Below are 22,270 nucleotides of genomic sequence, written 5' to 3'. Positions count from 1 at the left end.
TTACATACTGCTTTACTATGGAACTGTTGGACTCCCACTTTGATGACGGGGAATGATTCAAGCATGCAAATCTATGAAAGATACCAATACTGGACACCTGCAGTTGCAGGTAAGTAAGTAACTCATTTTCTTACAGTTTTGTATTCCTTTGACAAAGATTTGGAGCCATGCGCTTACCTGTGCAGTACCATGTCTCCTCCTAAGAAATCAGGGTTTGAACCCTCTATGTACTGCAATGGACAGATGTCCATTACCGACCCTCACTCAGTCTGCAGCCTTGGTATGAATCATGACTCCTGGACCTGCGAAGCCTGTCACGGTACCCACCCGAAGGCCGTAAAAGAGCAGGAAGCGAACCTCTTTCTGGACAGAGAGGAATGATGGAGTCGGCTGCAGCGAGTTCCTCCTTTGAACAGCCCTGCTCCAATGACTCCACTGGAACCGGCCCCGCAGCGACCTCCATCTACCTCGGCACTGCAACCCTTCATTCCAAACCCCGGGGACTTTGCATCCCGAGTACTGGTGGACATGAGGGGTCATTTTTAGGAAATTATCCAAGGCGGCCAGAATGCCTCCATCCACATTATTACATCTGGTCTGGACACAGTGGATTATGTGGCCCTGGCTACGGTTGCTTACATCTCAGAAGGCATGCCTGGCTCCAAACTTTTTACCCGAATTCCAAGCCAATCTGTTGGATCTGCCTTTTGATGGGGCACAATAAAGCCAATTCTGCACGAGCAGTTCAGAACATGTAAAACTACAACCTGCTCCCTAGGACTATAGTTAACACTTGAGAATCTTGAGAGCTTCTCATAGATTTCGGCCTTTTCTTGACTTCTTAAGGGGAGTTTCATTGCACCAGTGACAGAAATACTAAGCAAATGTCTTATTTCTGGAGCATTAAAGTAGATGTTAAGGGTGGATCTGTGAAACTAAGAGCCATGGATTGCTCGAGGACCAGTTGAGTGTGTCTGATAAACAGCTATAGATCTCTGATGGTGAGATGACACTCTCTGAGGACTTTTTGGAGGTGACCAAACATCAGTTGGGATCATTGAGCACAATCCAAAGGAGAATGGTGAGACTGGTGAGACTGGTGAGAATGGTGAGACTGGTGGTTTAACTTATGTATCGGCTGCACAGCTTTTGCAAGAAAGTGGGGGCAGGAATTATTTTCACCCATGTCAATGCCTGAGAGGGCCACCGATCAGTAATTCATTTTCAGATTCAGAAGGGCATAAAGAGATTAAATAACATTAAAGACTGCCTATCTCCAGGACTGAGTTTGTGCTGACAATGGATTCTCCATATACTAACATATGTCTGCTATGTGAAAGGAAAAGTCAAGGAAATAGGCCTAGGGCAGTATTATGATAATCCTGCCTGCACCGATGTAAACATGAAATTGATCATAAAAGATGCATACATGAACATAGGTTGTTTAAAATCAGTCTCTGATCTGGGGCTGGATTGAAACCTAGACTGTTTTAGTTTCACTCGCCACCTACAGCAGTATGTAGAAACTTTGCTGCCCGGAAGCTCCACTGTGACTCCTTTCATGGATGTTTGTGATTATTCATTATGTACACAATTACCTGAATTCCTTTTGTTAATATGTGATTTAATTTTGTAACAGATGAGCATTTCAGTGACATAGAGAGAGCACCTTTTCATTATTTGTGTATTTCAATCTGGTGCCCAGTACATCTCTTTACTTTTGATTCTCATATTTTTAAAATACTACAATTTAAAGCCCATACTTAGAATGTTAAAAGCGAAAGGAAAAGTGCCAGAATGCAAATAAAGTTCACTAAAAAGGCAAGGCTAAGGGCCTGATTCACAAAGGTAAATTACACTTTTGAGTACAACACATTCTCCTTCCACAGACAATAGTGGGATAACTGAACCTCTGACAGCCCTATGCTACGGAACTCCATGTGCAACTCATTCAGTAATGGGTGTCATTCAGAGCCATATCTCTTAACAATCTCACCAACATCCTCAACTTCCTCTGAGCCATCTCTTATGGAGATTGTATCTTACCCACATCATTCAGCAAAGCTCTCTCCGGAGAAGCTCTTGCACCCCATTCACTATTGTCATTGCCTCCCTCCCTCACTCAAGGCATCTTCCCAGAAGCTCGCAAGACAGGCCACATCTTCCCACTCCTGAAGAAATAAACATAAGACCCTGATAACCTTGCCAACTGCAGCCCATCACTTCCTCAGTAAGAACATGTAAAAAGCAGTCCATGCTAAACTCTAAGATAAGAACAATGTCAATCATCTCAAGAATGATTACCAATATAGCTTCAGCTCACAGAAAGACTTTTGCCTTACACACCAAAAACATTGCCTCCTTCCTGGCCATGACCCCTGCCTCCTGATAATGCTGCTGCCTTTGACACCGTTGACTATGCCAACATCTTCAAATTCACAAAGGGACTCACTAGCAACGTTTTTCACTGGTTCTCCTCCAACGTACCCAATAAATACCAGTTCTTTCACGTGGCCACCTACTGGTCTCAGATCAATCAATCAGTAGATTTGTAGAGCACTTCTTGTCACCCGCAAGGGTATCCAGGCACTAGCAAGTGCCAGTTGATTCGCCGAATAGCCAGGTGTTCATGGACTTTCGGAGCTCTAGATGAGATAGGGCGGTCCGTAGATGAAGGGTAGCTTGTTCCATTTCTTCGCTGCTAGACAGGTGAAGATGATCCCTGTCACCTAATGAGTCCCCAAGGGTCAGAGCTGTCACTCCTAATGCATTTGAAATATGTAGTATGTACTAGCACAGGATATGAGAGGGTAGATCCTGAGGTAATTGCACACTTCAAAACCACACTGCAATATCCAACACCCAGTCTGCCACTTTTCATTCAATGTCGTCCCCTTTGGTCCTATCAGACAAAAGTCTTACTACAGCTATACAATATGTTTAAATTGTGTGCGATAACATCTAAGATCACCTATTGCCTTTTTAGGTCTCATCTACAAACAGCTTTACAGATGTTTGGAAGTGCCATGCGTTGTTCACTTTTGGACAAGCCTTACCTCTCGCAGACAGACAGTGTCCAGGATGCGATCACCCAGAGCCCCATAGTCAGGATGAGCAGGAGTCGGCCGGGATAAGTGTTCATTAGTATCTTTAGAACAAACTGGTACTGGAATTTGATCTTGTTGAGGGAGCCAATGCTGCGGTATGAGGCATCCACCAGCACACGGCTGTACAGGAGGATTGTTCTGGGGAGCAGGTAGATGCGTAGAAACATCAGGATGGAGAGAATGGTGTCCATGTCCGAGAGGAACCTGGCGTTGGAGGGATCGTCCTGGAGTCCACAGTCACGGCCAGTTGGGAAAGGGTGGATCAGACAGACGAGAAGCTCCAGCAGGATCCAGCCCACCTTCTTAGCGTTGACCGCAATCTGCCAGTCTTCCAATGAGTTATCATTCATAAAGAGCTGAGTAGAGAACAGAAGGTGAGAAATTAGATTATGTTTCATCTTGTACATTTTTGCTATGCAAGGATTGTATGGTTTCTAGCACTGCTCTTCTGTCTTACGGCGTCACAGTAAGCTTTGCTAAATGAGGCAGCGAATAATGGAAGCTAGCTGTATCTATTTGTCGTGGCATCACACTGCAAAAACCTACGCTGACACTGACAAATGAATCATATGCTTTGCCTATTCTTCATCACTAATAACAAGGAGGTGGATGGAATGCTTGAATTAATCTCAGCCACTGGCAATCACTCAGGGCACCATTACAGTTAATTGTTTTTCGCCCACCATGCCACCTCAGTTTGGACCCAGCCATATGCAAATCAATCTTGCCCCTGCTCCAAAAGGAACAGTGCAGCCCGAACTGCCAGGCCAGGTCCTCCCTGAGCCGGAACTAAAGCAACCCAAGAAAGGGTTTGCCCTGATTACAGCTTATAAGTAGGGCTCACAGTTTTCCTTTTCTACTGATTTTTACAGATAAATACAGACAAAAAAACGATTTGTTTTCCTGTCTGTATTTACTTTTAAATACAGAAAAATACAGAAAATAGGCCTTCTTTGGATGAATTATTCTATTGTCAATCATGAGTGCTCGGTAGTTAGGTGTACAAATTGAGTGATAGGGGAAATAAAAAAAAGACAATAGATTTCCTAATTATGCGTAATTAAGTGCAGATTTACGGTTACTTATGCTATTTTACAATGCAACTGTTTTTAGATAATGCTATTGCACTGTAAACTTCTGAAACCTTTTGGACTTTTAAATGCACATGTACATTTACCAGCTAAATAAATGTAGCAAAATAACAAATTGCAGCTTTATTTATACAGAAAACACAAAATAAAAAAATGGATATATACAGAAAAAAGAGCAAAAAATAATATGGATAAATACAGACGGATTTATAGAAAAAATAAATACCATGAAACCGGGAGCCATACTTATAAGCCAGATCTAGCTTGGTTCCAGTAGCACAGTGAGCACTGGACCCAGGTCTTGAAATACCTGTCACACTAAAAGAACAACGAGGTGATGGAAGGAATGCTTGAATTAATCTCAACCACTGACAATCAGGTATGTCAGAGCATTGTTTTTGCCCACCATGCCACTTCAGCTTGGAGCCATCTGTTTGCAAATCAGTCTTGACCCTGCTCCAATGTGAACAGTCTAGCCCAAATTGCCAGACCAAGCTACACCAACTGAAAGTCCCCAATCCAGGTGAAAATGGTTGTGGGTTGCTCTTGAGTCGGTTCCTGGAAGACCTGGACTGTTTCGGGGTCAAGACTGTTTTACATACGGCTGGGTCCAAACAATGGACTGGGATCCCCCCACCTCCCAAGGCTGGGATTAATTCAAACATTCCTTTTGTCACTTATTTGTATACTTCAGTGTGACTCTGTAAGTGGGACCGTATGCCCAGATATGGGTTCTGTACCGCTAAAATCAGGCTATACCTGACTGATGAGCCCTTATAAAGGTGAACCCTGTCTTGAGTTGCTTGTGTTCTGGTTCAAGGAGTACATGGCATTAAAAAGGTTTCTTACATGTCAGTATGGATTTTCTAGCACTGCGTTTCCAAGTCATATGGGTGCAAACTGTGTCTCTTGCTTTGCCAAGGATTTGTCGGGACATTTGAAGCACTGGTGACTGAAAACTTTTTCTCTCAGGTAAATGAGGGGGCCAGACTCATGGTAATCGAGAGACACTCAGTATGAAATCAGGTAACTCGCGAGGGTTCGTTAAGACTTGGGAAATTTTAGGTCTTAACGCCATATGTACTGATTGCTGTATGTATGTGGTGCTTATAAAAGCCCACATACATACAGCATGTGCATGCACAGCACTTGTATATGGTGTTTATAGAGCAGCGACGGATTGCTGTATGTACGTGGTGCTTATAAAGGCCCACATACATACAGCATGTGTATGGACAGCACTTGTATATGGTGTTTATAGAGCAGCGACGGATTGCTGTATGTACGTGGTGCTTATAAAGGCCCACATACATACAGCATGTGCATGCACAGCACTTGTATATGGTGTTTATAGAGCAGCGACGGATTGCTGTATGTACGTGGTGCTTATAAAGGCCCACATACATACAGCATGTGCATGCACAGCACTTGTATGTGGTATTTATTGAGCACCACAGGATTTCTGTATGTATGTGGTGCCTATAAAAGCCCACATACATACGACATGTGCATGCACAGCACTTGTATGTGGTGTTTATAGAGCAGCGACGGATTGCTGTATGTACGTGGTGCTTATAAAGGCCCACATACATACAGCATGTGTATGCACAGCATATATATGCGGTGCACATAGAGCACCCCAGATGTATTCATGCAGTGCTTCTAAAGGCCCACATACATACAGCATGTGCATGTACAGCACATGTGGGTGGTGTTATAGAGCACCCTCGGATTGCTGTGTGCATGCAGTGCTTATAAAAGCTCACATACATACAGCATGTGTATGTACAGCACATGTATGTGGTGCACATAGAGCACCCTCGATTGCTGTATGTATGCAGTGCTCATAGAGCACCCCCCGGATTGCTGTATGTATGCAGTGCTCATAGAGCACCCCCCGGATTGCTGTATGCATGCGGTGCACATAGAGCACCCCTCGGATTGCTGTATGTATGCGGTGCTCATAGAGCACCCCCCGGATTGCTGTATGTATGCAGTGCTCATAGAGCACCCCCCGGATTGCTGTATGTATGCAGTGCTCATAGAGCACCCCCTGTATTGCTGTATGTATGCGGTGCACATAGAGCACCCCCCGGATTGCTGTATGTATGCGGTGCACATAGAGCACCCCCCGGATTGCTGTATGCATGCGGTGCACATAGAGCACCCCTCGGATTGCTGTATGTATGCGGTGCACATAGAGCACCCCCCGGATTGCTGTATGTATGCAGTGCTCATAGAGCACCCCCCGGATTGCTGTATGTATGCGGTGCACATAGAGCACCCCCCGGATTGCTGTATGTATGCAGTGCACATAGAGCCCCCCCCGGATTGCTGTATGTATGCGGTGCACATAGAGCACCCCCCGGATTGCTGTATGTATGCAGTGCTCATAGAGCACCCCCCGGATTGCTGTATGTATGCAGTGCTCATAGAGCACCCCCCGGATTGCTGTATGTATGCAGTGCTCATAGAGCACCCCCCGGATTGCTGTATGTATGCAGTGCTCATAGAGCACCCCCTGTATTGCTGTATGTATGCGGTGCACATAGAGCACCCCCCGGATTGCTGTATGTATGCAGTGCACATAGAGCACCCCCCGGATTGCTGTATGCATGCGGTGCACATAGAGCACCCCCCGGATTGCTGTATGTATGCAGTGCACATAGAGCACCCCCCGGATTGCTGTATGTATACAGTGCACATAGAGCACCCCCCGGATTGCTGTATGTATGCAGTGCTCATAGAGCACCCCCCGGATTGCTGTATGTATGCAGTGCACATAGAGCACCCCCCGGATTGCTGTATGTATGCAGTGCACATAGAGCACCCCCCGGATTGCTGTATGTATGCAGTGCACATAGAGCACCCCCCGGATTGCTGTATGTATGCAGTGCTCATAGAGCACCCCCCGGATTGCTGTATGTATGCAGTGCTCATAGAGCACCCCCCGGATTGCTGTATGTATGCAGTGCTCATAGAGCACCCCCCGGATTGCTGTATGTATGCAGTGCACATAGAGCACCCCCCGGATTGCTGTATGTATGCAGTGCACATAGAGCACCCCCCGGATTGCTGTATGTATGCAGTGCTCATAGAGCACCCCCTGTATTGCTGTATGTATGCAGTGCTCATAGAGCACCCCCCGGATTGCTGTATGTATGCAGTGCTCATAGAGCACCCCCCGGATTGCTGTATGTATGCAGTGCACATAGAGCACCCCCCCGGATTGCTGTATGTATGCAGTGCTCATAGAGCACCCCCCGGATTGCTGTATGTATGCAGTGCTCATAGAGCACCCCCCGGATTGCTGTATGTATGCAGTGCTCATAGAGCACCCCCCGGATTGCTGTATGTATGCAGTGCACATAGAGCACCCCCTGTATTGCTGTATGTATGCGGTGCACATAGAGCACCCCCGGATTGCTGTATGTATGCAGTGCACATAGAGCACCCCCCGGATTGCTGTATGCATGCGGTGCACATAGAGCACCCCCCGGATTGCTGTATGCATGCGGTGCACATAGAGCACCCCCCGGATTGCTGTATGTATGCAGTGCACATAGAGCACCCCCTGTATTGCTGTATGTATGCAGTGCTCTAGAGCACCCCCCGGATTGCTGTATGTATGCAGTGCTCTAGAGCACCCCCCGGATTGCTGTATGTATGCAGTGCTCATAGAGCACCCCCCGGATTGCTGTATGCATGCGGTGCACATAGAGCACCCCCCGGATTGCTGTATGTATGCAGTGCACATAGAGCACCCCCCGGATTGCTGTATGTATGCAGTGCTCATAGAGCACCCCCCGGATTGCTGTATGCATGCGGTGCACATAGAGCACCCCCCGGATTGCTGTATGCATGCAGCCTGATAGAGCACCCCCCGGATTGCTGTATGCATGCGGTGCACATAGAGCACCCCCCGGATTGCTGTATGCATGCGGTGCACATAGAGCACCCCCCGGATTGCTGTATGTATGCAGTGCTCATAGAGCACCCCCCGGATTGCTGTATGTATGCGGTGCACATAGAGCACCCCCCGGATTGCTGTATGTATGCAGTGCACATAGAGTACCCCCGGATTGCTGTATGTATGCAGTGCACATAGAGCACCCCCTGTATTGCTGTATGTATGCGGTGCACATAGAGCACCCCCCGGATTGCTGTATGTATGCAGTGCTCATAGAGCACCCCCCGGATTGCTGTATGTATGCAGTGCTCATAGAGCACCCCCCGGATTGCTGTATGTATGCGGTGCACATAGAGCACCCCCCGGATTGCTGTATGTATGCAGTGCACATAGAGCACCCCCGGATTGCTGTATGTATGCAGTGCACATAGAGCACCCCCTGTATTGCTGTATGTATGCGGTGCACATAGAGCACCCCCCGGATTGCTGTATGTATGCGGTGCACATGGAGCACCCCCCGGATTGCTGTATGCATGCGGTGCACATAGAGCACCCCCGGATTGCTGTATGTATGCGGTGCACATAGAGCACCCCCCTGTATTGCTGTATGTATGCGGTGCACATAGAGCACCCCCCGGATTGCTGTATGCATGCGGTGCACATAGAGCACCCCCTGTATTGCTGTATGTATGCGGTGCACATAGAGCACCCCCCGGATTGCTGTATGTATGCAGTGCACATAGAGCACCCCCTGTATTGCTGTATGTATGCGGTGCACATAGAGCACCCCCCGGATTGCTGTATGTATGCGGTGCACATAGAGCACCCCCCTGTATTGCTGTATGTATGCGGTGCACATAGAGCACCCCCTGTATTGCTGTATGTATGCAGTGCTCATAGAGCACCCCCCGGATTGCTGTATGTATGCAGTGCACATAGAGCACCCCCTGTATTGCTGTATGTATGCGGTGCACATAGAGCACCCCCCGGATTGCTGTATGTATGCAGTGCTCATAGAGCACCCCCCGGATTGCTGTATGTATGCAGTGCTCATAGAGCACCCCCTGTATTGCTGTATGTATGCAGTGCACATAGAGCACCCCCTGTATTGCTGTATGTATGCAGTGCACATAGAGCACCCCCCGGATTGCTGTATGTATGCAGTGCACATAGAGCACCCCCCGGATTGCTGTATGTATGCAGTGCACATAGAGCACCCCCCGGATTGCTGTATGTATGCAGTGCACATAGAGCACCCCCCGGATTGCTGTATGTATGCAGTGCACATAGAGCACCCCCCGGATTGCTGTATGTATGCAGTGCACATAGAGCACCCCCCGGATTGCTGTATGTATGCAGTGCTCATAGAGCACCCCCCGGATTGCTGTATGTATGCAGTGCTCATAGAGCACCCCCCGTATTGCTGTATGTATGCAGTGCACATAGAGCACCCCCTGTATTGCTGTATGTATGCAGTGCTCATAGAGCACCCCCTGTATTGCTGTATGTATGCAGTGCTCATAGAGCACCCCCTGTATTGCTGTATGTATGCAGTGCTCATAGAGCACCCCCTGTATTGCTGTATGTATGCAGTGCTCATAGAGCACCCCCCGGATTGCTGTATGTATGCAGTGCTCATAGAGCACCCCCTGTATTGCTGTATGTATGCGGTGCACATAGAGCACCCCCCGGATTGCTGTATGTATGCAGTGCTCATAGAGCACCCCCCGGATTGCTGTATGTATGCAGTGCTCATAGAGCACCCCCCGGATTGCTGTATGTATGCAGTGCACATAGAGCACCCCCCGGATTGCTGTATGTATGCAGTGCTCATAGAGCACCCCCTGTATTGCTGTATGTATGCAGTGCACATAGAGCACCCCCGGATTGCTGTATGTATGCAGTGCACATAGAGCACCCCCCGGATTGCTGTATGTATGCAGTGCTCATAGAGCACCCCCTGTATTGCTGTATGTATGCAGTGCTCATAGAGCACCCCCTGTATTGCTGTATGTATGCAGTGCACATAGAGCACCCCCGGATTGCTGTATGTATGCAGTGCACATAGAGCACCCCCTGGATTGCTGTATGCATGCGGTGCACATAGAGCACCCCCCGGATTGCTGTATGCATGCAGTGCTTATAGAGCACCCCCGGATTGCTGTATGTATGCAGTGCACATAGAGCACCCCCGGATTGCTGTATGTATGCAGTGCACATAGAGCACCCCCGGATTGCTGTATGTATGCAGTGCACATAGAGCACCCCCCGGATTGCTGTATGCATGCAGTGCTTATAGAGCACCCCCGGATTGCTGTATGTATGCGGTGCACATAGAGCACCCCCCGGATCGCTGTATGCATGCAGTGCTCATAGAGCACCCCCCGGATTGCTGTATGTATGCAGTGCTCATAGAGCACCCCCCTGTATTGCTGTATGTATGCAGTGCTCATAGAGCACCCCCCTGTATTGCTGTATGTATGCAGTGCTCATAGAGCACCCCCCTGTATTGCTGTATGTATGCGGTGCACATAGAGCACCCCCCGGATTGCTGTATGTATGCAGTGCTCATAGAGCACCCCCTGTATTGCTGTATGTATGCGGTGCACATAGAGCACCCCCCGGATTGCTGTATGTATGCAGTGCTCATAGAGCACCCCCCTGTATTGCTGTATGTATGCGGTGCACATAGAGCACCCCCTGTATTGCTGTATGCATGCGGTGCACATAGAGCACCCCCTGTATTGCTGTATGTATGCAGTGCTCATAGAGCACCCCCCGGATTGCTGTATGTATGCGGTGCACGTAGAGCACCCCCTGTATTGCTGTATGCATGCGGTGCACATAGAGCACCCCCTGTATTGCTGTATGTATGCAGTGCTCATAGAGCACCCCCCGGATTGCTGTATGTATGCGGTGCACATAGAGCACCCCCTGTATTGCTGTATGCATGCGGTGCACATAGAGCACCCCCTGTATTGCTGTATGCATGCGGTGCACATAGAGCACCCCCCGGATTGCTGTATGTATGCAGTGCACATAGAGCACCCCCTGTATTGCTGTATGCATGCGGTGCACATAGAGCACCCCCTGTATTGCTGTATGCATGCGGTGCACATAGAGCACCCCCTGTATTGCTGTATGCATGCGGTGCACATAGAGCACCCCCTGTATTGCTGTATGCATGCGGTGCACATAGAGCACCCCCTGTATTGCTGTATGTATGCAGTGCACATAGAGCACCCCTCGGATTGCTGTATGTATGCAGTGCTCATAGAGCACCCCCGGATTGCTGTATGTATGCAGTGCACATAGAGCACCCCCTGTATTGCTGTATGTATGCAGTGCACATAGAGCACCCCCCGGATTGCTGTATGCATGCAGTGCTTATAGAGCACCCCCGGATTGCTGTATGTATGCGGTGCACATAGAGCACCCCCCGGATCGCTGTATGCATGCGGTGCACATAGAGCACCCCCTGTATTGCTGTATGTATGCAGTGCTCATAGAGCACCCCCCTGTATTGCTGTATGTATGCAGTGCACATAGAGCACCCCCTGTATTGCTGTATGTATGCAGTGCTCATAGAGCACCCCCCTGTATTGCTGTATGTATGCAGTGCTCATAGAGCACCCCCCTGTATTGCTGTATGTATGCAGTGCACATAGAGCACCCCCCGGATCGCTGTATGCATGCGGTGCACATAGAGCACCCCCTGTATTGCTGTATGTATGCAGTGCTCATAGAGCACCCCCCTGTATTGCTGTATGTATGCAGTGCACATAGAGCACCCCCCTGTATTGCTGTATGCATGCGGTGCACATAGAGCACCCCCTGTATTGCTGTATGTATGCAGTGCTCATAGAGCACCCCCCTGTATTGCTGTATGTATGCAGTGCACATAGAGCACCCCCCTGTATTGCTGTACGCATGCGGTGCTTTGCAAGCCCAGCTCTGGGCAGCGCAGCACCGCAGATAAGCAGACGCCTGACTCACAACGGTCTCCACAGTGCGCACTGAGGACAGATCTGAGCGCCCTTGTCACCCAGGGCCTCGCAGATCCAATCTAAAGTCCCAGGGCTGTGTCTGACTGCAGGACCCCCTGCGTCCTCGAGATAACGAGTGCGCGACTTGTGTAACTGATTACACAATCCACCACGCCATATCTGTGCCGCCCCGAGCCTCCTCCGCACAGGTGGGGTCTCAGTGGGCCTCTGCCATGCACCCCGCACAAAGAGGGGGTTCGGGAAGAGAGGCACTGTAAGGGAAGAGAGGCGCTGTACTAAAGGAAGAGAGGCGCTGTACTAAAGGAAGAGAGGCACTGTAATAAGGGAAGAGAGGCGCTGTACTAAAGGAAGAGAGGCGCTGTAATAAGGGAAGAGCGGCACTGTACTAAGGGAAGAGCGGCACTGTAAGGGAAGAGAGGCGCTGTACTAAAGAAAGAGAGGCGCTGTACTAAAGGAAGAGAGGCACTGTAATAAGGGAAGAGAGGCGCTGTACTAAAGGAAGAGAGGCGCTGTAATAAGGGAAGAGAGGCGCTGCAATAAGGGAAGAGAGGCACTGCAATAAGGGAAGAGAGGCGCTGTACTAAAGGAAGAGAGGCACTGTAATAATGGAAGAGAGGCGCTGTAATAAGGGAAGAGAGGCGCTGTACTAAAGGAAGAGAGGCACTGTAATAAGGGAAGAGAGGCGCTGTACTAAAGGAAGAGAGGCGCTGTACTAAAGGAAGAGAGGCACTGCAATAAGGGAAGAGAGGCGCTGTAATAAGGGAAGAGAGGCACTGTAATAAGGGAAGAGAGGCGCTGTAATAAGGGTAGAGAGGCACTGTAATAAGGGTAGAGAGGCACTGCAATAAGGTAAGAGAGGCGCTGTACTAAAGGAAGAGAGGCACTGTAATAAGGGAAGAGAGGCGCTGTAATAAGGGAAGAGAGGCACTGTAATAAGGGAAGAGAGGCGCTGTACTTAAGGAAGAGAGGCAATGTAATAAGGGAAGAGAGGTGCTGCAATAAGGGAAGAGAGGCACTGTAATAAGGGAAGAGAGGCGCTGCAATAAGGGAAGAGAGGTACTGTACTAAGGGAAGAGAGGCACTGTAATAAGGGAAGAGAGGCGCTGTAATAAGGGAAGACAGGCGCTGTACTAAAGGAAGAGAGGCACTGTAATATGGGAAGAGAGGCACTGAAATAAGGGAAGAGAGGCGCTGTACTAAAGGAAGAGAGGCACTGTAATAATGGAAGAGAGGCGCTGTAATAAGGGAAGAGAGGCGCTGTACTAAAGGAAGAGAGGCACTGTAATAAGGGAAGAGAGGCGCTGCAATAAGGGAAGAGAGGCGCTGTACTAAAGGAAGAGAGGCACTGTAATAATGGAAGAGAGGCGCTGTAATAAGGGAAGAGAGGCGCTGTACTAAAGGAAGAGAGGCACTGTAATATGGGAAGAGAGGCACTGAAATAAGGGAAGAGAGGCACTGTAATAAGGGAAGAGAGGCGCTGCAATAAGGGAAGAGAGGCGCTGTACTAAAGGAAGAGAGGCACTATAATAAGGGAAGAGAGGTGCTGTACTAAAGGAAGAGAGGCGCTGTACTAAAGGAAGAGAGGCACTGTAATAAGGGAAGAGAGGCACTGTAATAAGGGAAGAGAGGCGCTGCAATAAGGGAAGAGAGGCGCTGTACTAAAGTAAGAGAAGCGCTGTACTAAAGGAAGAGAGGCGCTGTACTGAAGGAAGAGAGGCACTGTAATAAGGGAAGAGAGGCGCTGCAATAAGGGAAGAGAGGCGCTGTACTAAAGGAAGAGAGGCACTGTAATAAGGGAAGAGAGGCGCTGTACTAAAGGAAGAGAGGCACTTTAATAAGGGAAGAGAGGCGCTGCAATAAGGAAAGAGAGGCGCTGTATTAAAGGAAGAGAGACACTGTAATAAGCGAAGAGAGGCGCTGTAATAAGGGATGAGAGGCTCTGCAATAAGGAAAGAGAGGCGCTGTACTAAAGGAAGAGAGACACTGTAATAAGGGAAGAGAGGCGCTGTAATAAGGGAAGAGAGGCGCTGTAATAAGGGAAGAGAGGCGCTGCAATAAGGAAAGGGAGACGCTGTAATAAGGGAAGAGAGGCGCTGTAATAAGGGTAGAGAGGCACTGTAATAAGGGTAGAGAGGCACTGCAATAAGGTAAGAGAGGCGCTGTACTAAAGGAAGAGAGGCACTGTAATAAGGGAAGAGAGGCGCTGTAATAAGGGAAGAGAGGCGCTGCAATAAGGGTAGAGAGGCGCTGCAATAAGGGAAAAGAGGCTCTGTACTAAAGGAAGAGATGCACTGTAATAATGGAAGAGAGGCGCTGTAATAAGGGAAGAGAGGCGCTGTACTAAAGGAAGAGAGACACTGTAATAAGGGTAGAGAGGCGCTGCAATAAGGGTAGAGAGGCACTGCAATAAGGTAAGAGAGGCACTGTACTAAAGGAAGAGAGGCACTGTAATAAGGGAAGAGAGGCGCTGCAATAAGGGTAGAGAGGCGCTGCAATAAGGGAAAAGGGGCGCTGTACTAAAGGAAGAGAGGCACTGTAATAATGGAAGAGAGGCGCTGTAATAAGGGAAGAGAGGCGCTGTACTAAAGGAAGAGAGGCACTGTAATAAGGGAAGAGAGGCGCTGCAATAAGGGAAGAGAGGCGCTGTACTAAAGGAAGAGAGGCACTGTAATAATGGAAGAGAGGCGCTGTAATAAGGGAAGAGAGGCGCTGTACTAAAGGAAGAGAGGCACTGTAATATGGGAAGAGAGGCACTGAAATAAGGGAAGAGAGGCACTGTAATAAGGGAAGAGAGGCGCTGCAATAAGGGAAGAGAGGCGCTGTACTAAAGGAAGAGAGGCACTATAATAAGGGAAGAGAGGTGCTGTACTAAAGGAAGAGAGGCGCTGTACTAAAGGAAGAGAGGCACTGTAATAAGGGAACAGAGGCACTGTAATAAGGGAAGAGAGGCGCTGCAATAAGGGAAGAGAGGCGCTGTACTAAAGGAAGAGAAGCGCTGTACTAAAGGAAGAGAGGCGCTGTACTAAAGGAAGAGAGGCACTGTAATAAGGGAAGAGAGGCGCTGCAATAAGGGAAGAGAGGCGCTGTACTAAAGGAAGAGAGGCACTGTAATAAGGGAAGAGAGGCGCTGTACTAAAGGAAGAGAGGCACTTTAATAAGGGAAGAGAGGCGCTGCAATAAGGAAAGAGAGGCGCTGTATTAAAGGAAGAGAGACACTGTAATAAGCGAAGAGAGGCGCTGTAATAAGGGACGAGAGGCTCTGCAATAAGGAAAGAGAGGCGCTGTACTAAAGGAAGAGAGACACTGTAATAAGGGAAGAGAGGCGCTGTGATAAGGGAAGAGAGGCGCTGCAATAAGGAAAGGGAGACGCTGTAATAAGGGAAGAGAGGCGCTGCAATAAGGAAAGAGAGGCGCTGTACTAAAGGAAGAGAGACACTGTAATAAGGGAAGAGAGGCGCTGTAATAAGGGAAGAGAGGCACTGTAATAAGGGAAGAGAGGCGCTGTACTTAAGGAAGAGAGGCACTGTAATAAGGGAAGAGAGGTGCTGCAATAAGGGAAAAGAGGCGCTGTACTAAAGGAAGAGAGGCACTGTAATAATGGAAGAGAGGCGCTGTAATAAGGGAAGAGAGGCGCTGTACTAAAGGAAGAGAGACACTGTAATAAGGGTAGAGAGGCGCTGCAATAAGGGTAGAGAGGCACTGCAATAAGGTAAGAGAGGCGCTGTACTAAAGGAAGAGAGGCACTGTAATAAGGGAAGAGAGGCGCTGCAATAAGGGTAGAGAGGCGCTGCAATAAGGGAAAAGGGGCGCTGTACTAAAGGAAGAGAGGCACTGTAATAATGGAAGAGAGGCGCTGTAATAAGGGAAGAGAGGCGCTGTACTAAAGGAAGAGAGGCACTGTAATAAGGGAAGAGAGGCGCTGCAATAAGGGAAGAGAGGCGCTGTACTAAAGGAAGAGAGGCACTGTAATAATGGAAGAGAGGCGCTGTAATAAGGGAAGAGAGGCGCTGTACTAAAGGAAGAGAGGCACTGTAATATGGGAAGAGAGGCACTGAAATAAGGGAAGAGAGGCACTGTAATAAGGGAAGAGAGGCGCTGCAATAAGGGAAGAGAGGCGCTGTACTAAAGGAAGAGAGGCACTATAATAAAGGAAGAGAGGTGCTGTACTAAAGGAAGAGAGGCGCTGTACTAAAGGAAGAGAGGCACTGTAATAAGGGAAGAGAGGCACTGTAATAAGGGAAGAGAGGCGCTGCAATAAGGGAAGAGAGGCGCTGTACTAAAGGAAGAGAAGCGCTGTACTAAAGGAAGAGAGGCGCTGTACTAAAGGAAGAGAGGCACTGTAATAAGGGAAGAGAGGCGCTGCAATAAGGGAAGAGAGGCGCTGTACTAAAGGAAGAGAGGCACTGTAATAAGGGAAGAGAGGCGCTGTACTAAAGGAAGAGAGGCACTTTAATAAGGGAAGAGAGGCGCTGCAATAAGGAAAGAGAGGCGTTGTATTAAAGGAAGAGAGACACTGTAATAAGCGAAGAGAGGCGCTGTAATAAGGGAAGAGAGGCTCTGCAATAAGGAAAGAGAGGCGCTGTACTAAAGGAAGAGAGACACTGTAATAAGGGAAGAGAGGCGCTGTAATAAGGGAAGAGAGGCGCTGCAATAAGGAAAGGGAGGCGCTGTAATAAGGGAAGAGAGGCGCTGCAATAAGGAAAGAGAGGCGCTGTACTAAAGGAAGAGAGGCGCTGCAATAAGGGAAAAGGGGCGCTGTACTAAAGGAAGAGAGGCACTGTAATAATGGAAGAGAGGCGCTGTAATAAGGGAAGAGAGGCGCTGTACTAAAGGAAGAGAGGCACTGTAATAAGGGAAGAGAGGCGCTGCAATAAGGGAAGAGAGGCGCTGTACTAAAGGAAGAGAGGCACTGTAATAATGGAAGAGAGGCGCTGTAATAAGGGAAGAGAGGCGCTGTACTAAAGGAAGAGAGGCACTGTAATATGGGAAGAGAGGCACTGAAATAAGGGAAGAGAGGCACTGTAATAAGGGAAGAGAGGCGCTGCAATAAGGGAAGAGAGGCGCTGTACTAAAGGAAGAGAGGCACTATAATAAAGGAAGAGAGGTGCTGTACTAAAGGAAGAGAGGCGCTGTACTAAAGGAAGAGAGGCACTGTAATAAGGGAAGAGAGGCACTGTAATAAGGGAAGAGAGGCGCTGCAATAAGGGAAGAGAGGCGCTGTACTAAAGGAAGAGAAGCGCTGTACTAAAGGAAGAGAGGCGCTGTACTAAAGGAAGAGAGGCACTGTAATAAGGGAAGAGAGGCGCTGCAATAAGGGAAGAGAGGCGCTGTACTAAAGGAAGAGAGGCACTGTAATAAGGGAAGAGAGGCGCTGTACTAAAGGAAGAGAGGCACTTTAATAAGGGAAGAGAGGCGCTGCAATAAGGAAAGAGAGGCGTTGTATTAAAGGAAGAGAGACACTGTAATAAGCGAAGAGAGGCGCTGTAATAAGGGAAGAGAGGCTCTGCAATAAGGAAAGAGAGGCGCTGTACTAAAGGAAGAGAGACACTGTAATAAGGGAAGAGAGGCGCTGTAATAAGGGAAGAGAGGCGCTGCAATAAGGAAAGGGAGGCGCTGTAATAAGGGAAGAGAGGCGCTGCAATAAGGAAAGAGATGCGCTGTACTAAAGGAAGAGAGACACTGTAATAAGGGAAGAGAGGCGCTGTAATAAGGGAAGAGAGGCACTGTAATAAGGGAAGAGAGGCGCTGTACTTAAGGAAGAGAGGCACTGTAATAAGGGAAGAGAGGTGCTGCAATAAGGGAAGAGAGGCACTGTAATAAGGGAAGAGAGGCGCTGCAATAAGGGAAGAGAGGTACTGTACTAAGGGAAGAGAGGCACTGTAATAAGGGAAGAGAGGCGCTGTAATAAGGGAAGACAGGCGCTGTACTAAAGGAAGAGAGGCACTGTAATATGGGAAGAGAGGCACTGAAATAAGGGAAGAGAGGCGCTGTACTAAAGGAAGAGAGGCACTGTAATAATGGAAGAGAGGCGCTGTAATAAGGGAAGAGAGGCGCTGTACTAAAGGAAGAGAGGCACTGTAATAAGGGAAGAGAGGCGCTGCAATAAGGGAAGAGAGGCGCTGTACTAAAGGAAGAGAGGCACTGTAATAATGGAAGAGAGGCGCTGTAATAAGGGAAGAGAGGCGCTGTACTAAAGGAAGAGAGGCACTGTAATATGGGAAGAGAGGCACTGAAATAAGGGAAGAGAGGCACTGTAATAAGGGAAGAGAGGCGCTGTACTAAAGGAAGAGAGGCACTTTAATAAGGGAAGAGAGGCGCTGCAATAAGGAAAGAGAGGCGCTGTATTAAAGGAAGAGAGACACTGTAATAAGCGAAGAGAGGCGCTGTAATAAGGGACGAGAGGCTCTGCAATAAGGAAAGAGAGGCGCTGTACTAAAGGAAGAGAGACACTGTAATAAGGGAAGAGAGGCGCTGTGATAAGGGAAGAGAGGCGCTGCAATAAGGAAAGGGAGACGCTGTAATAAGGGAAGAGAGGCGCTGCAATAAGGAAAGAGAGGCGCTGTACTAAAGGAAGAGAGACACTGTAATAAGGGAAGAGAGGCGCTGTAATAAGGGAAGAGAGGCACTGTAATAAGGGAAGAGAGGCGCTGTACTTAAGGAAGAGAGGCACTGTAATAAGGGAAGAGAGGTGCTGCAATAAGGGAAAAGAGGCGCTGTACTAAAGGAAGAGAGGCACTGTAATAATGGAAGAGAGGCGCTGTAATAAGGGAAGAGAGGCGCTGTACTAAAGGAAGAGAGACACTGTAATAAGGGTAGAGAGGCGCTGCAATAAGGGTAGAGAGGCACTGCAATAAGGTAAGAGAGGCGCTGTACTAAAGGAAGAGAGGCACTGTAATAAGGGAAGAGAGGCGCTGCAATAAGGGAAGAGAGGCGCTGTACTAAAGGAAGAGAGGCACTGTAATAATGGAAGAGAGGCGCTGTAATAAGGGAAGAGAGGCGCTGTACTAAAGGAAGAGAGGCACTGTAATATGGGAAGAGAGGCACTGAAATAAGGGAAGAGAGGCACTGTAATAAGGGAAGAGAGGCGCTGCAATAAGGGAAGAGAGGCGCTGTACTAAAGGAAGAGAGGCACTATAATAAAGGAAGAGAGGTGCTGTACTAAAGGAAGAGAGGCGCTGTACTAAAGGAAGAGAGGCACTGTAATAAGGGAAGAGAGGCACTGTAATAAGGGAAGAGAGGCGCTGCAATAAGGGAAGAGAGGCGCTGTACTAAAGGAAGAGAAGCGCTGTACTAAAGGAAGAGAGGCGCTGTACTAAAGGAAGAGAGGCACTGTAATAAGGGAAGAGAGGCGCTGCAATAAGGGAAGAGAGGCGCTGTACTAAAGGAAGAGAGGCACTGTAATAAGGGAAGAGAGGCGCTGTACTAAAGGAAGAGAGGCACTTTAATAAGGGAAGAGAGGCGCTGCAATAAGGAAAGAGAGGCGTTGTATTAAAGGAAGAGAGACACTGTAATAAGCGAAGAGAGGCGCTGTAATAAGGGAAGAGAGGCTCTGCAATAAGGAAAGAGAGGCGCTGTACTAAAGGAAGAGAGACACTGTAATAAGGGAAGAGAGGCGCTGTAATAAGGGAAGAGAGGCGCTGCAATAAGGAAAGGGAGGCGCTGTAATAAGGGAAGAGAGGCGCTGCAATAAGGAAAGAGAGGCGCTGTACTAAAGGAAGAGAGGCGCTGCAATAAGGGAAAAGGGGCGCTGTACTAAAGGAAGAGAGGCACTGTAATAATGGAAGAGAGGCGCTGTAATAAGGGAAGAGAGGCGCTGTACTAAAGGAAGAGAGGCACTGTAATAAGGGAAGAGAGGCGCTGCAATAAGGGAAGAGAGGCGCTGTACTAAAGGAAGAGAGGCACTGTAATAATGGAAGAGAGGCGCTGTAATAAGGGAAGAGAGGCGCTGTACTAAAGGAAGAGAGGCACTGTAATATGGGAAGAGAGGCACTGAAATAAGGGAAGAGAGGCACTGTAATAAGGGAAGAGAGGCGCTGCAATAAGGGAAGAGAGGCGCTGTACTAAAGGAAGAGAGGCACTATAATAAAGGAAGAGAGGTGCTGTACTAAAGGAAGAGAGGCGCTGTACTAAAGGAAGAGAGGCACTGTAATAAGGGAAGAGAGGCACTGTAATAAGGGAAGAGAGGCGCTGCAATAAGGGAAGAGAGGCGCTGTACTAAAGGAAGAGAAGCGCTGTACTAAAGGAAGAGAGGCGCTGTACTAAAGGAAGAGAGGCACTGTAATAAGGGAAGAGAGGCGCTGCAATAAGGGAAGAGAGGCGCTGTACTAAAGGAAGAGAGGCACTGTAATAAGGGAAGAGAGGCGCTGTACTAAAGGAAGAGAGGCACTTTAATAAGGGAAGAGAGGCGCTGCAATAAGGAAAGAGAGGCGTTGTATTAAAGGAAGAGAGACACTGTAATAAGCGAAGAGAGGCGCTGTAATAAGGGAAGAGAGGCTCTGCAATAAGGAAAGAGAGGCGCTGTACTAAAGGAAGAGAGACACTGTAATAAGGGAAGAGAGGCGCTGTAATAAGGGAAGAGAGGCGCTGCAATAAGGAAAGGGAGGCGCTGTAATAAGGGAAGAGAGGCGCTGCAATAAGGAAAGAGAGGCGCTGTACTAAAGGAAGAGAGACACTGTAATAAGGGAAGAGAGGCGCTGTAATAAGGGAAGAGAGGCACTGTAATAAGGGAAGAGAGGCGCTGTACTTAAGGAAGAGAGGCACTGTAATAAGGGAAGAGAGGTGCTGCAATAAGGGAAGAGAGGCACTGTAATAAGGGAAGAGAGGCGCTGCAATAAGGGAAGAGAGGTACTGTACTAAGGGAAGAGAGGCACTGTAATAAGGGAAGAGAGGCGCTGTAATAAGGGAAGACAGGCGCTGTACTAAAGGAAGAGAGGCACTGTAATATGGGAAGAGAGGCACTGAAATAAGGGAAGAGAGGCGCTGTACTAAAGGAAGAGAGGCACTGTAATAATGGAAGAGAGGCGCTGTAATAAGGGAAGAGAGGCGCTGTACTAAAGGAAGAGAGGCACTGTAATAAGGGAAGAGAGGCGCTGCAATAAGGGAAGAGAGGCGCTGTACTAAAGGAAGAGAGGCACTGTAATAATGGAAGAGAGGCGCTGTAATAAGGGAAGAGAGGCGCTGTACTAAAGGAAGAGAGGCACTGTAATATGGGAAGAGAGGCACTGAAATAAGGGAAGAGAGGCACTGTAATAAGGGAAGAGAGGCGCTGCAATAAGGAAAGGGAGGCGCTGTAATAAGGGAAGAGAGGCGCTGCAATAAGGAAAGAGAGGCGCTGTACTAAAGGAAGAGAGACACTGTAATAAGGGAAGAGAGGCGCTGTAATAAGGGAAGAGAGGCACTGTAATAAGGGAAGAGAGGCGCTGTACTTAAGGAAGAGAGGCACTGTAATAAGGGAAGAGAGGTGCTGCAATAAGGGAAGAGAGGCACTGCTATTAGCCCGGTGGCAGCGGGTTAACGCGCATCTGCTGGAGCGCGAGCATTTTATTTTTAACTTCTTGATCACCTTGCTGATTACGAGCATTTTACCATACCTTCACCCACCCCCTGCCCTGCTGATCGCGAGCAGCGGTAATTGTCTCTTTTATTCCCTTCAGTGGCCCTGCTGACTACTAGCCGCCACTCGCTCTCTGATAGCCTGCCTAAAGTCACCTACTTACCGTGGGCTGTCCGCTTAACGGCGACCCCCGGCGACTGTGGGCGCCATTTTGGGTTGGGCAGCTGGCCTGGAACATCTGAGCCACTCCCCCCGATCACATCACTATTTAGATGGCCCCCTTTCGTCAGCGCAGCGGACGAGCGCAGCGGGCGCGACGTAGGCGCGCCGGAGTCGCGCCAGAGTTAAGCCCGTCTGCGCCCGTCCGCGGCTGGCCGGGGCCCGGGCCTGGTCACCCTGCCCAATCTCCCTTCAGGTACTCCTCGGCAACACTTCACACTCTCTTTGGCACCCCCGTTTTCCGCCAACCCCCGCACTGGAACGCATTGGCTCACTTGGCCTACGCAACCCCAACCCGGTTACCCCGCGTCCTGACACTCCCTTCCCTCAGCCTCATCCCTCCCGTCTCACCCCCACCAGGCCGCCCTCTAGGCCTGCTAACA

General features: G+C 48.8%; 1 protein-coding gene across 1 annotated transcript in view; it reads right to left on the bottom strand.

The window, feature by feature from the left end:
• The window catches only part of KCNN4 (potassium calcium-activated channel subfamily N member 4), a 610,224-nt gene that overhangs the window by 312,095 nt on the left and 275,859 nt on the right, over positions 1–22,270 (bottom strand). Inside the window, exon 3 of the mRNA XM_078655496.1 lies at positions 3,057–3,463. Within this exon, the coding sequence (XP_078511622.1) occupies positions 3,057–3,463 (407 nt within the window). The remainder of the gene's footprint in view (positions 1–3,056; positions 3,464–22,270) is intronic.

This window comes from Lissotriton helveticus, chromosome 7 (assembly GCF_964261635.1).
Source record: "Lissotriton helveticus chromosome 7, aLisHel1.1, whole genome shotgun sequence".
Classification (NCBI taxonomy): Eukaryota; Metazoa; Chordata; class Amphibia; order Caudata; family Salamandridae; genus Lissotriton; species Lissotriton helveticus.
The sequence above is the reverse complement of the archived record's forward strand: the minus strand, read 5'-3'. Positions and strand labels throughout refer to the sequence as shown.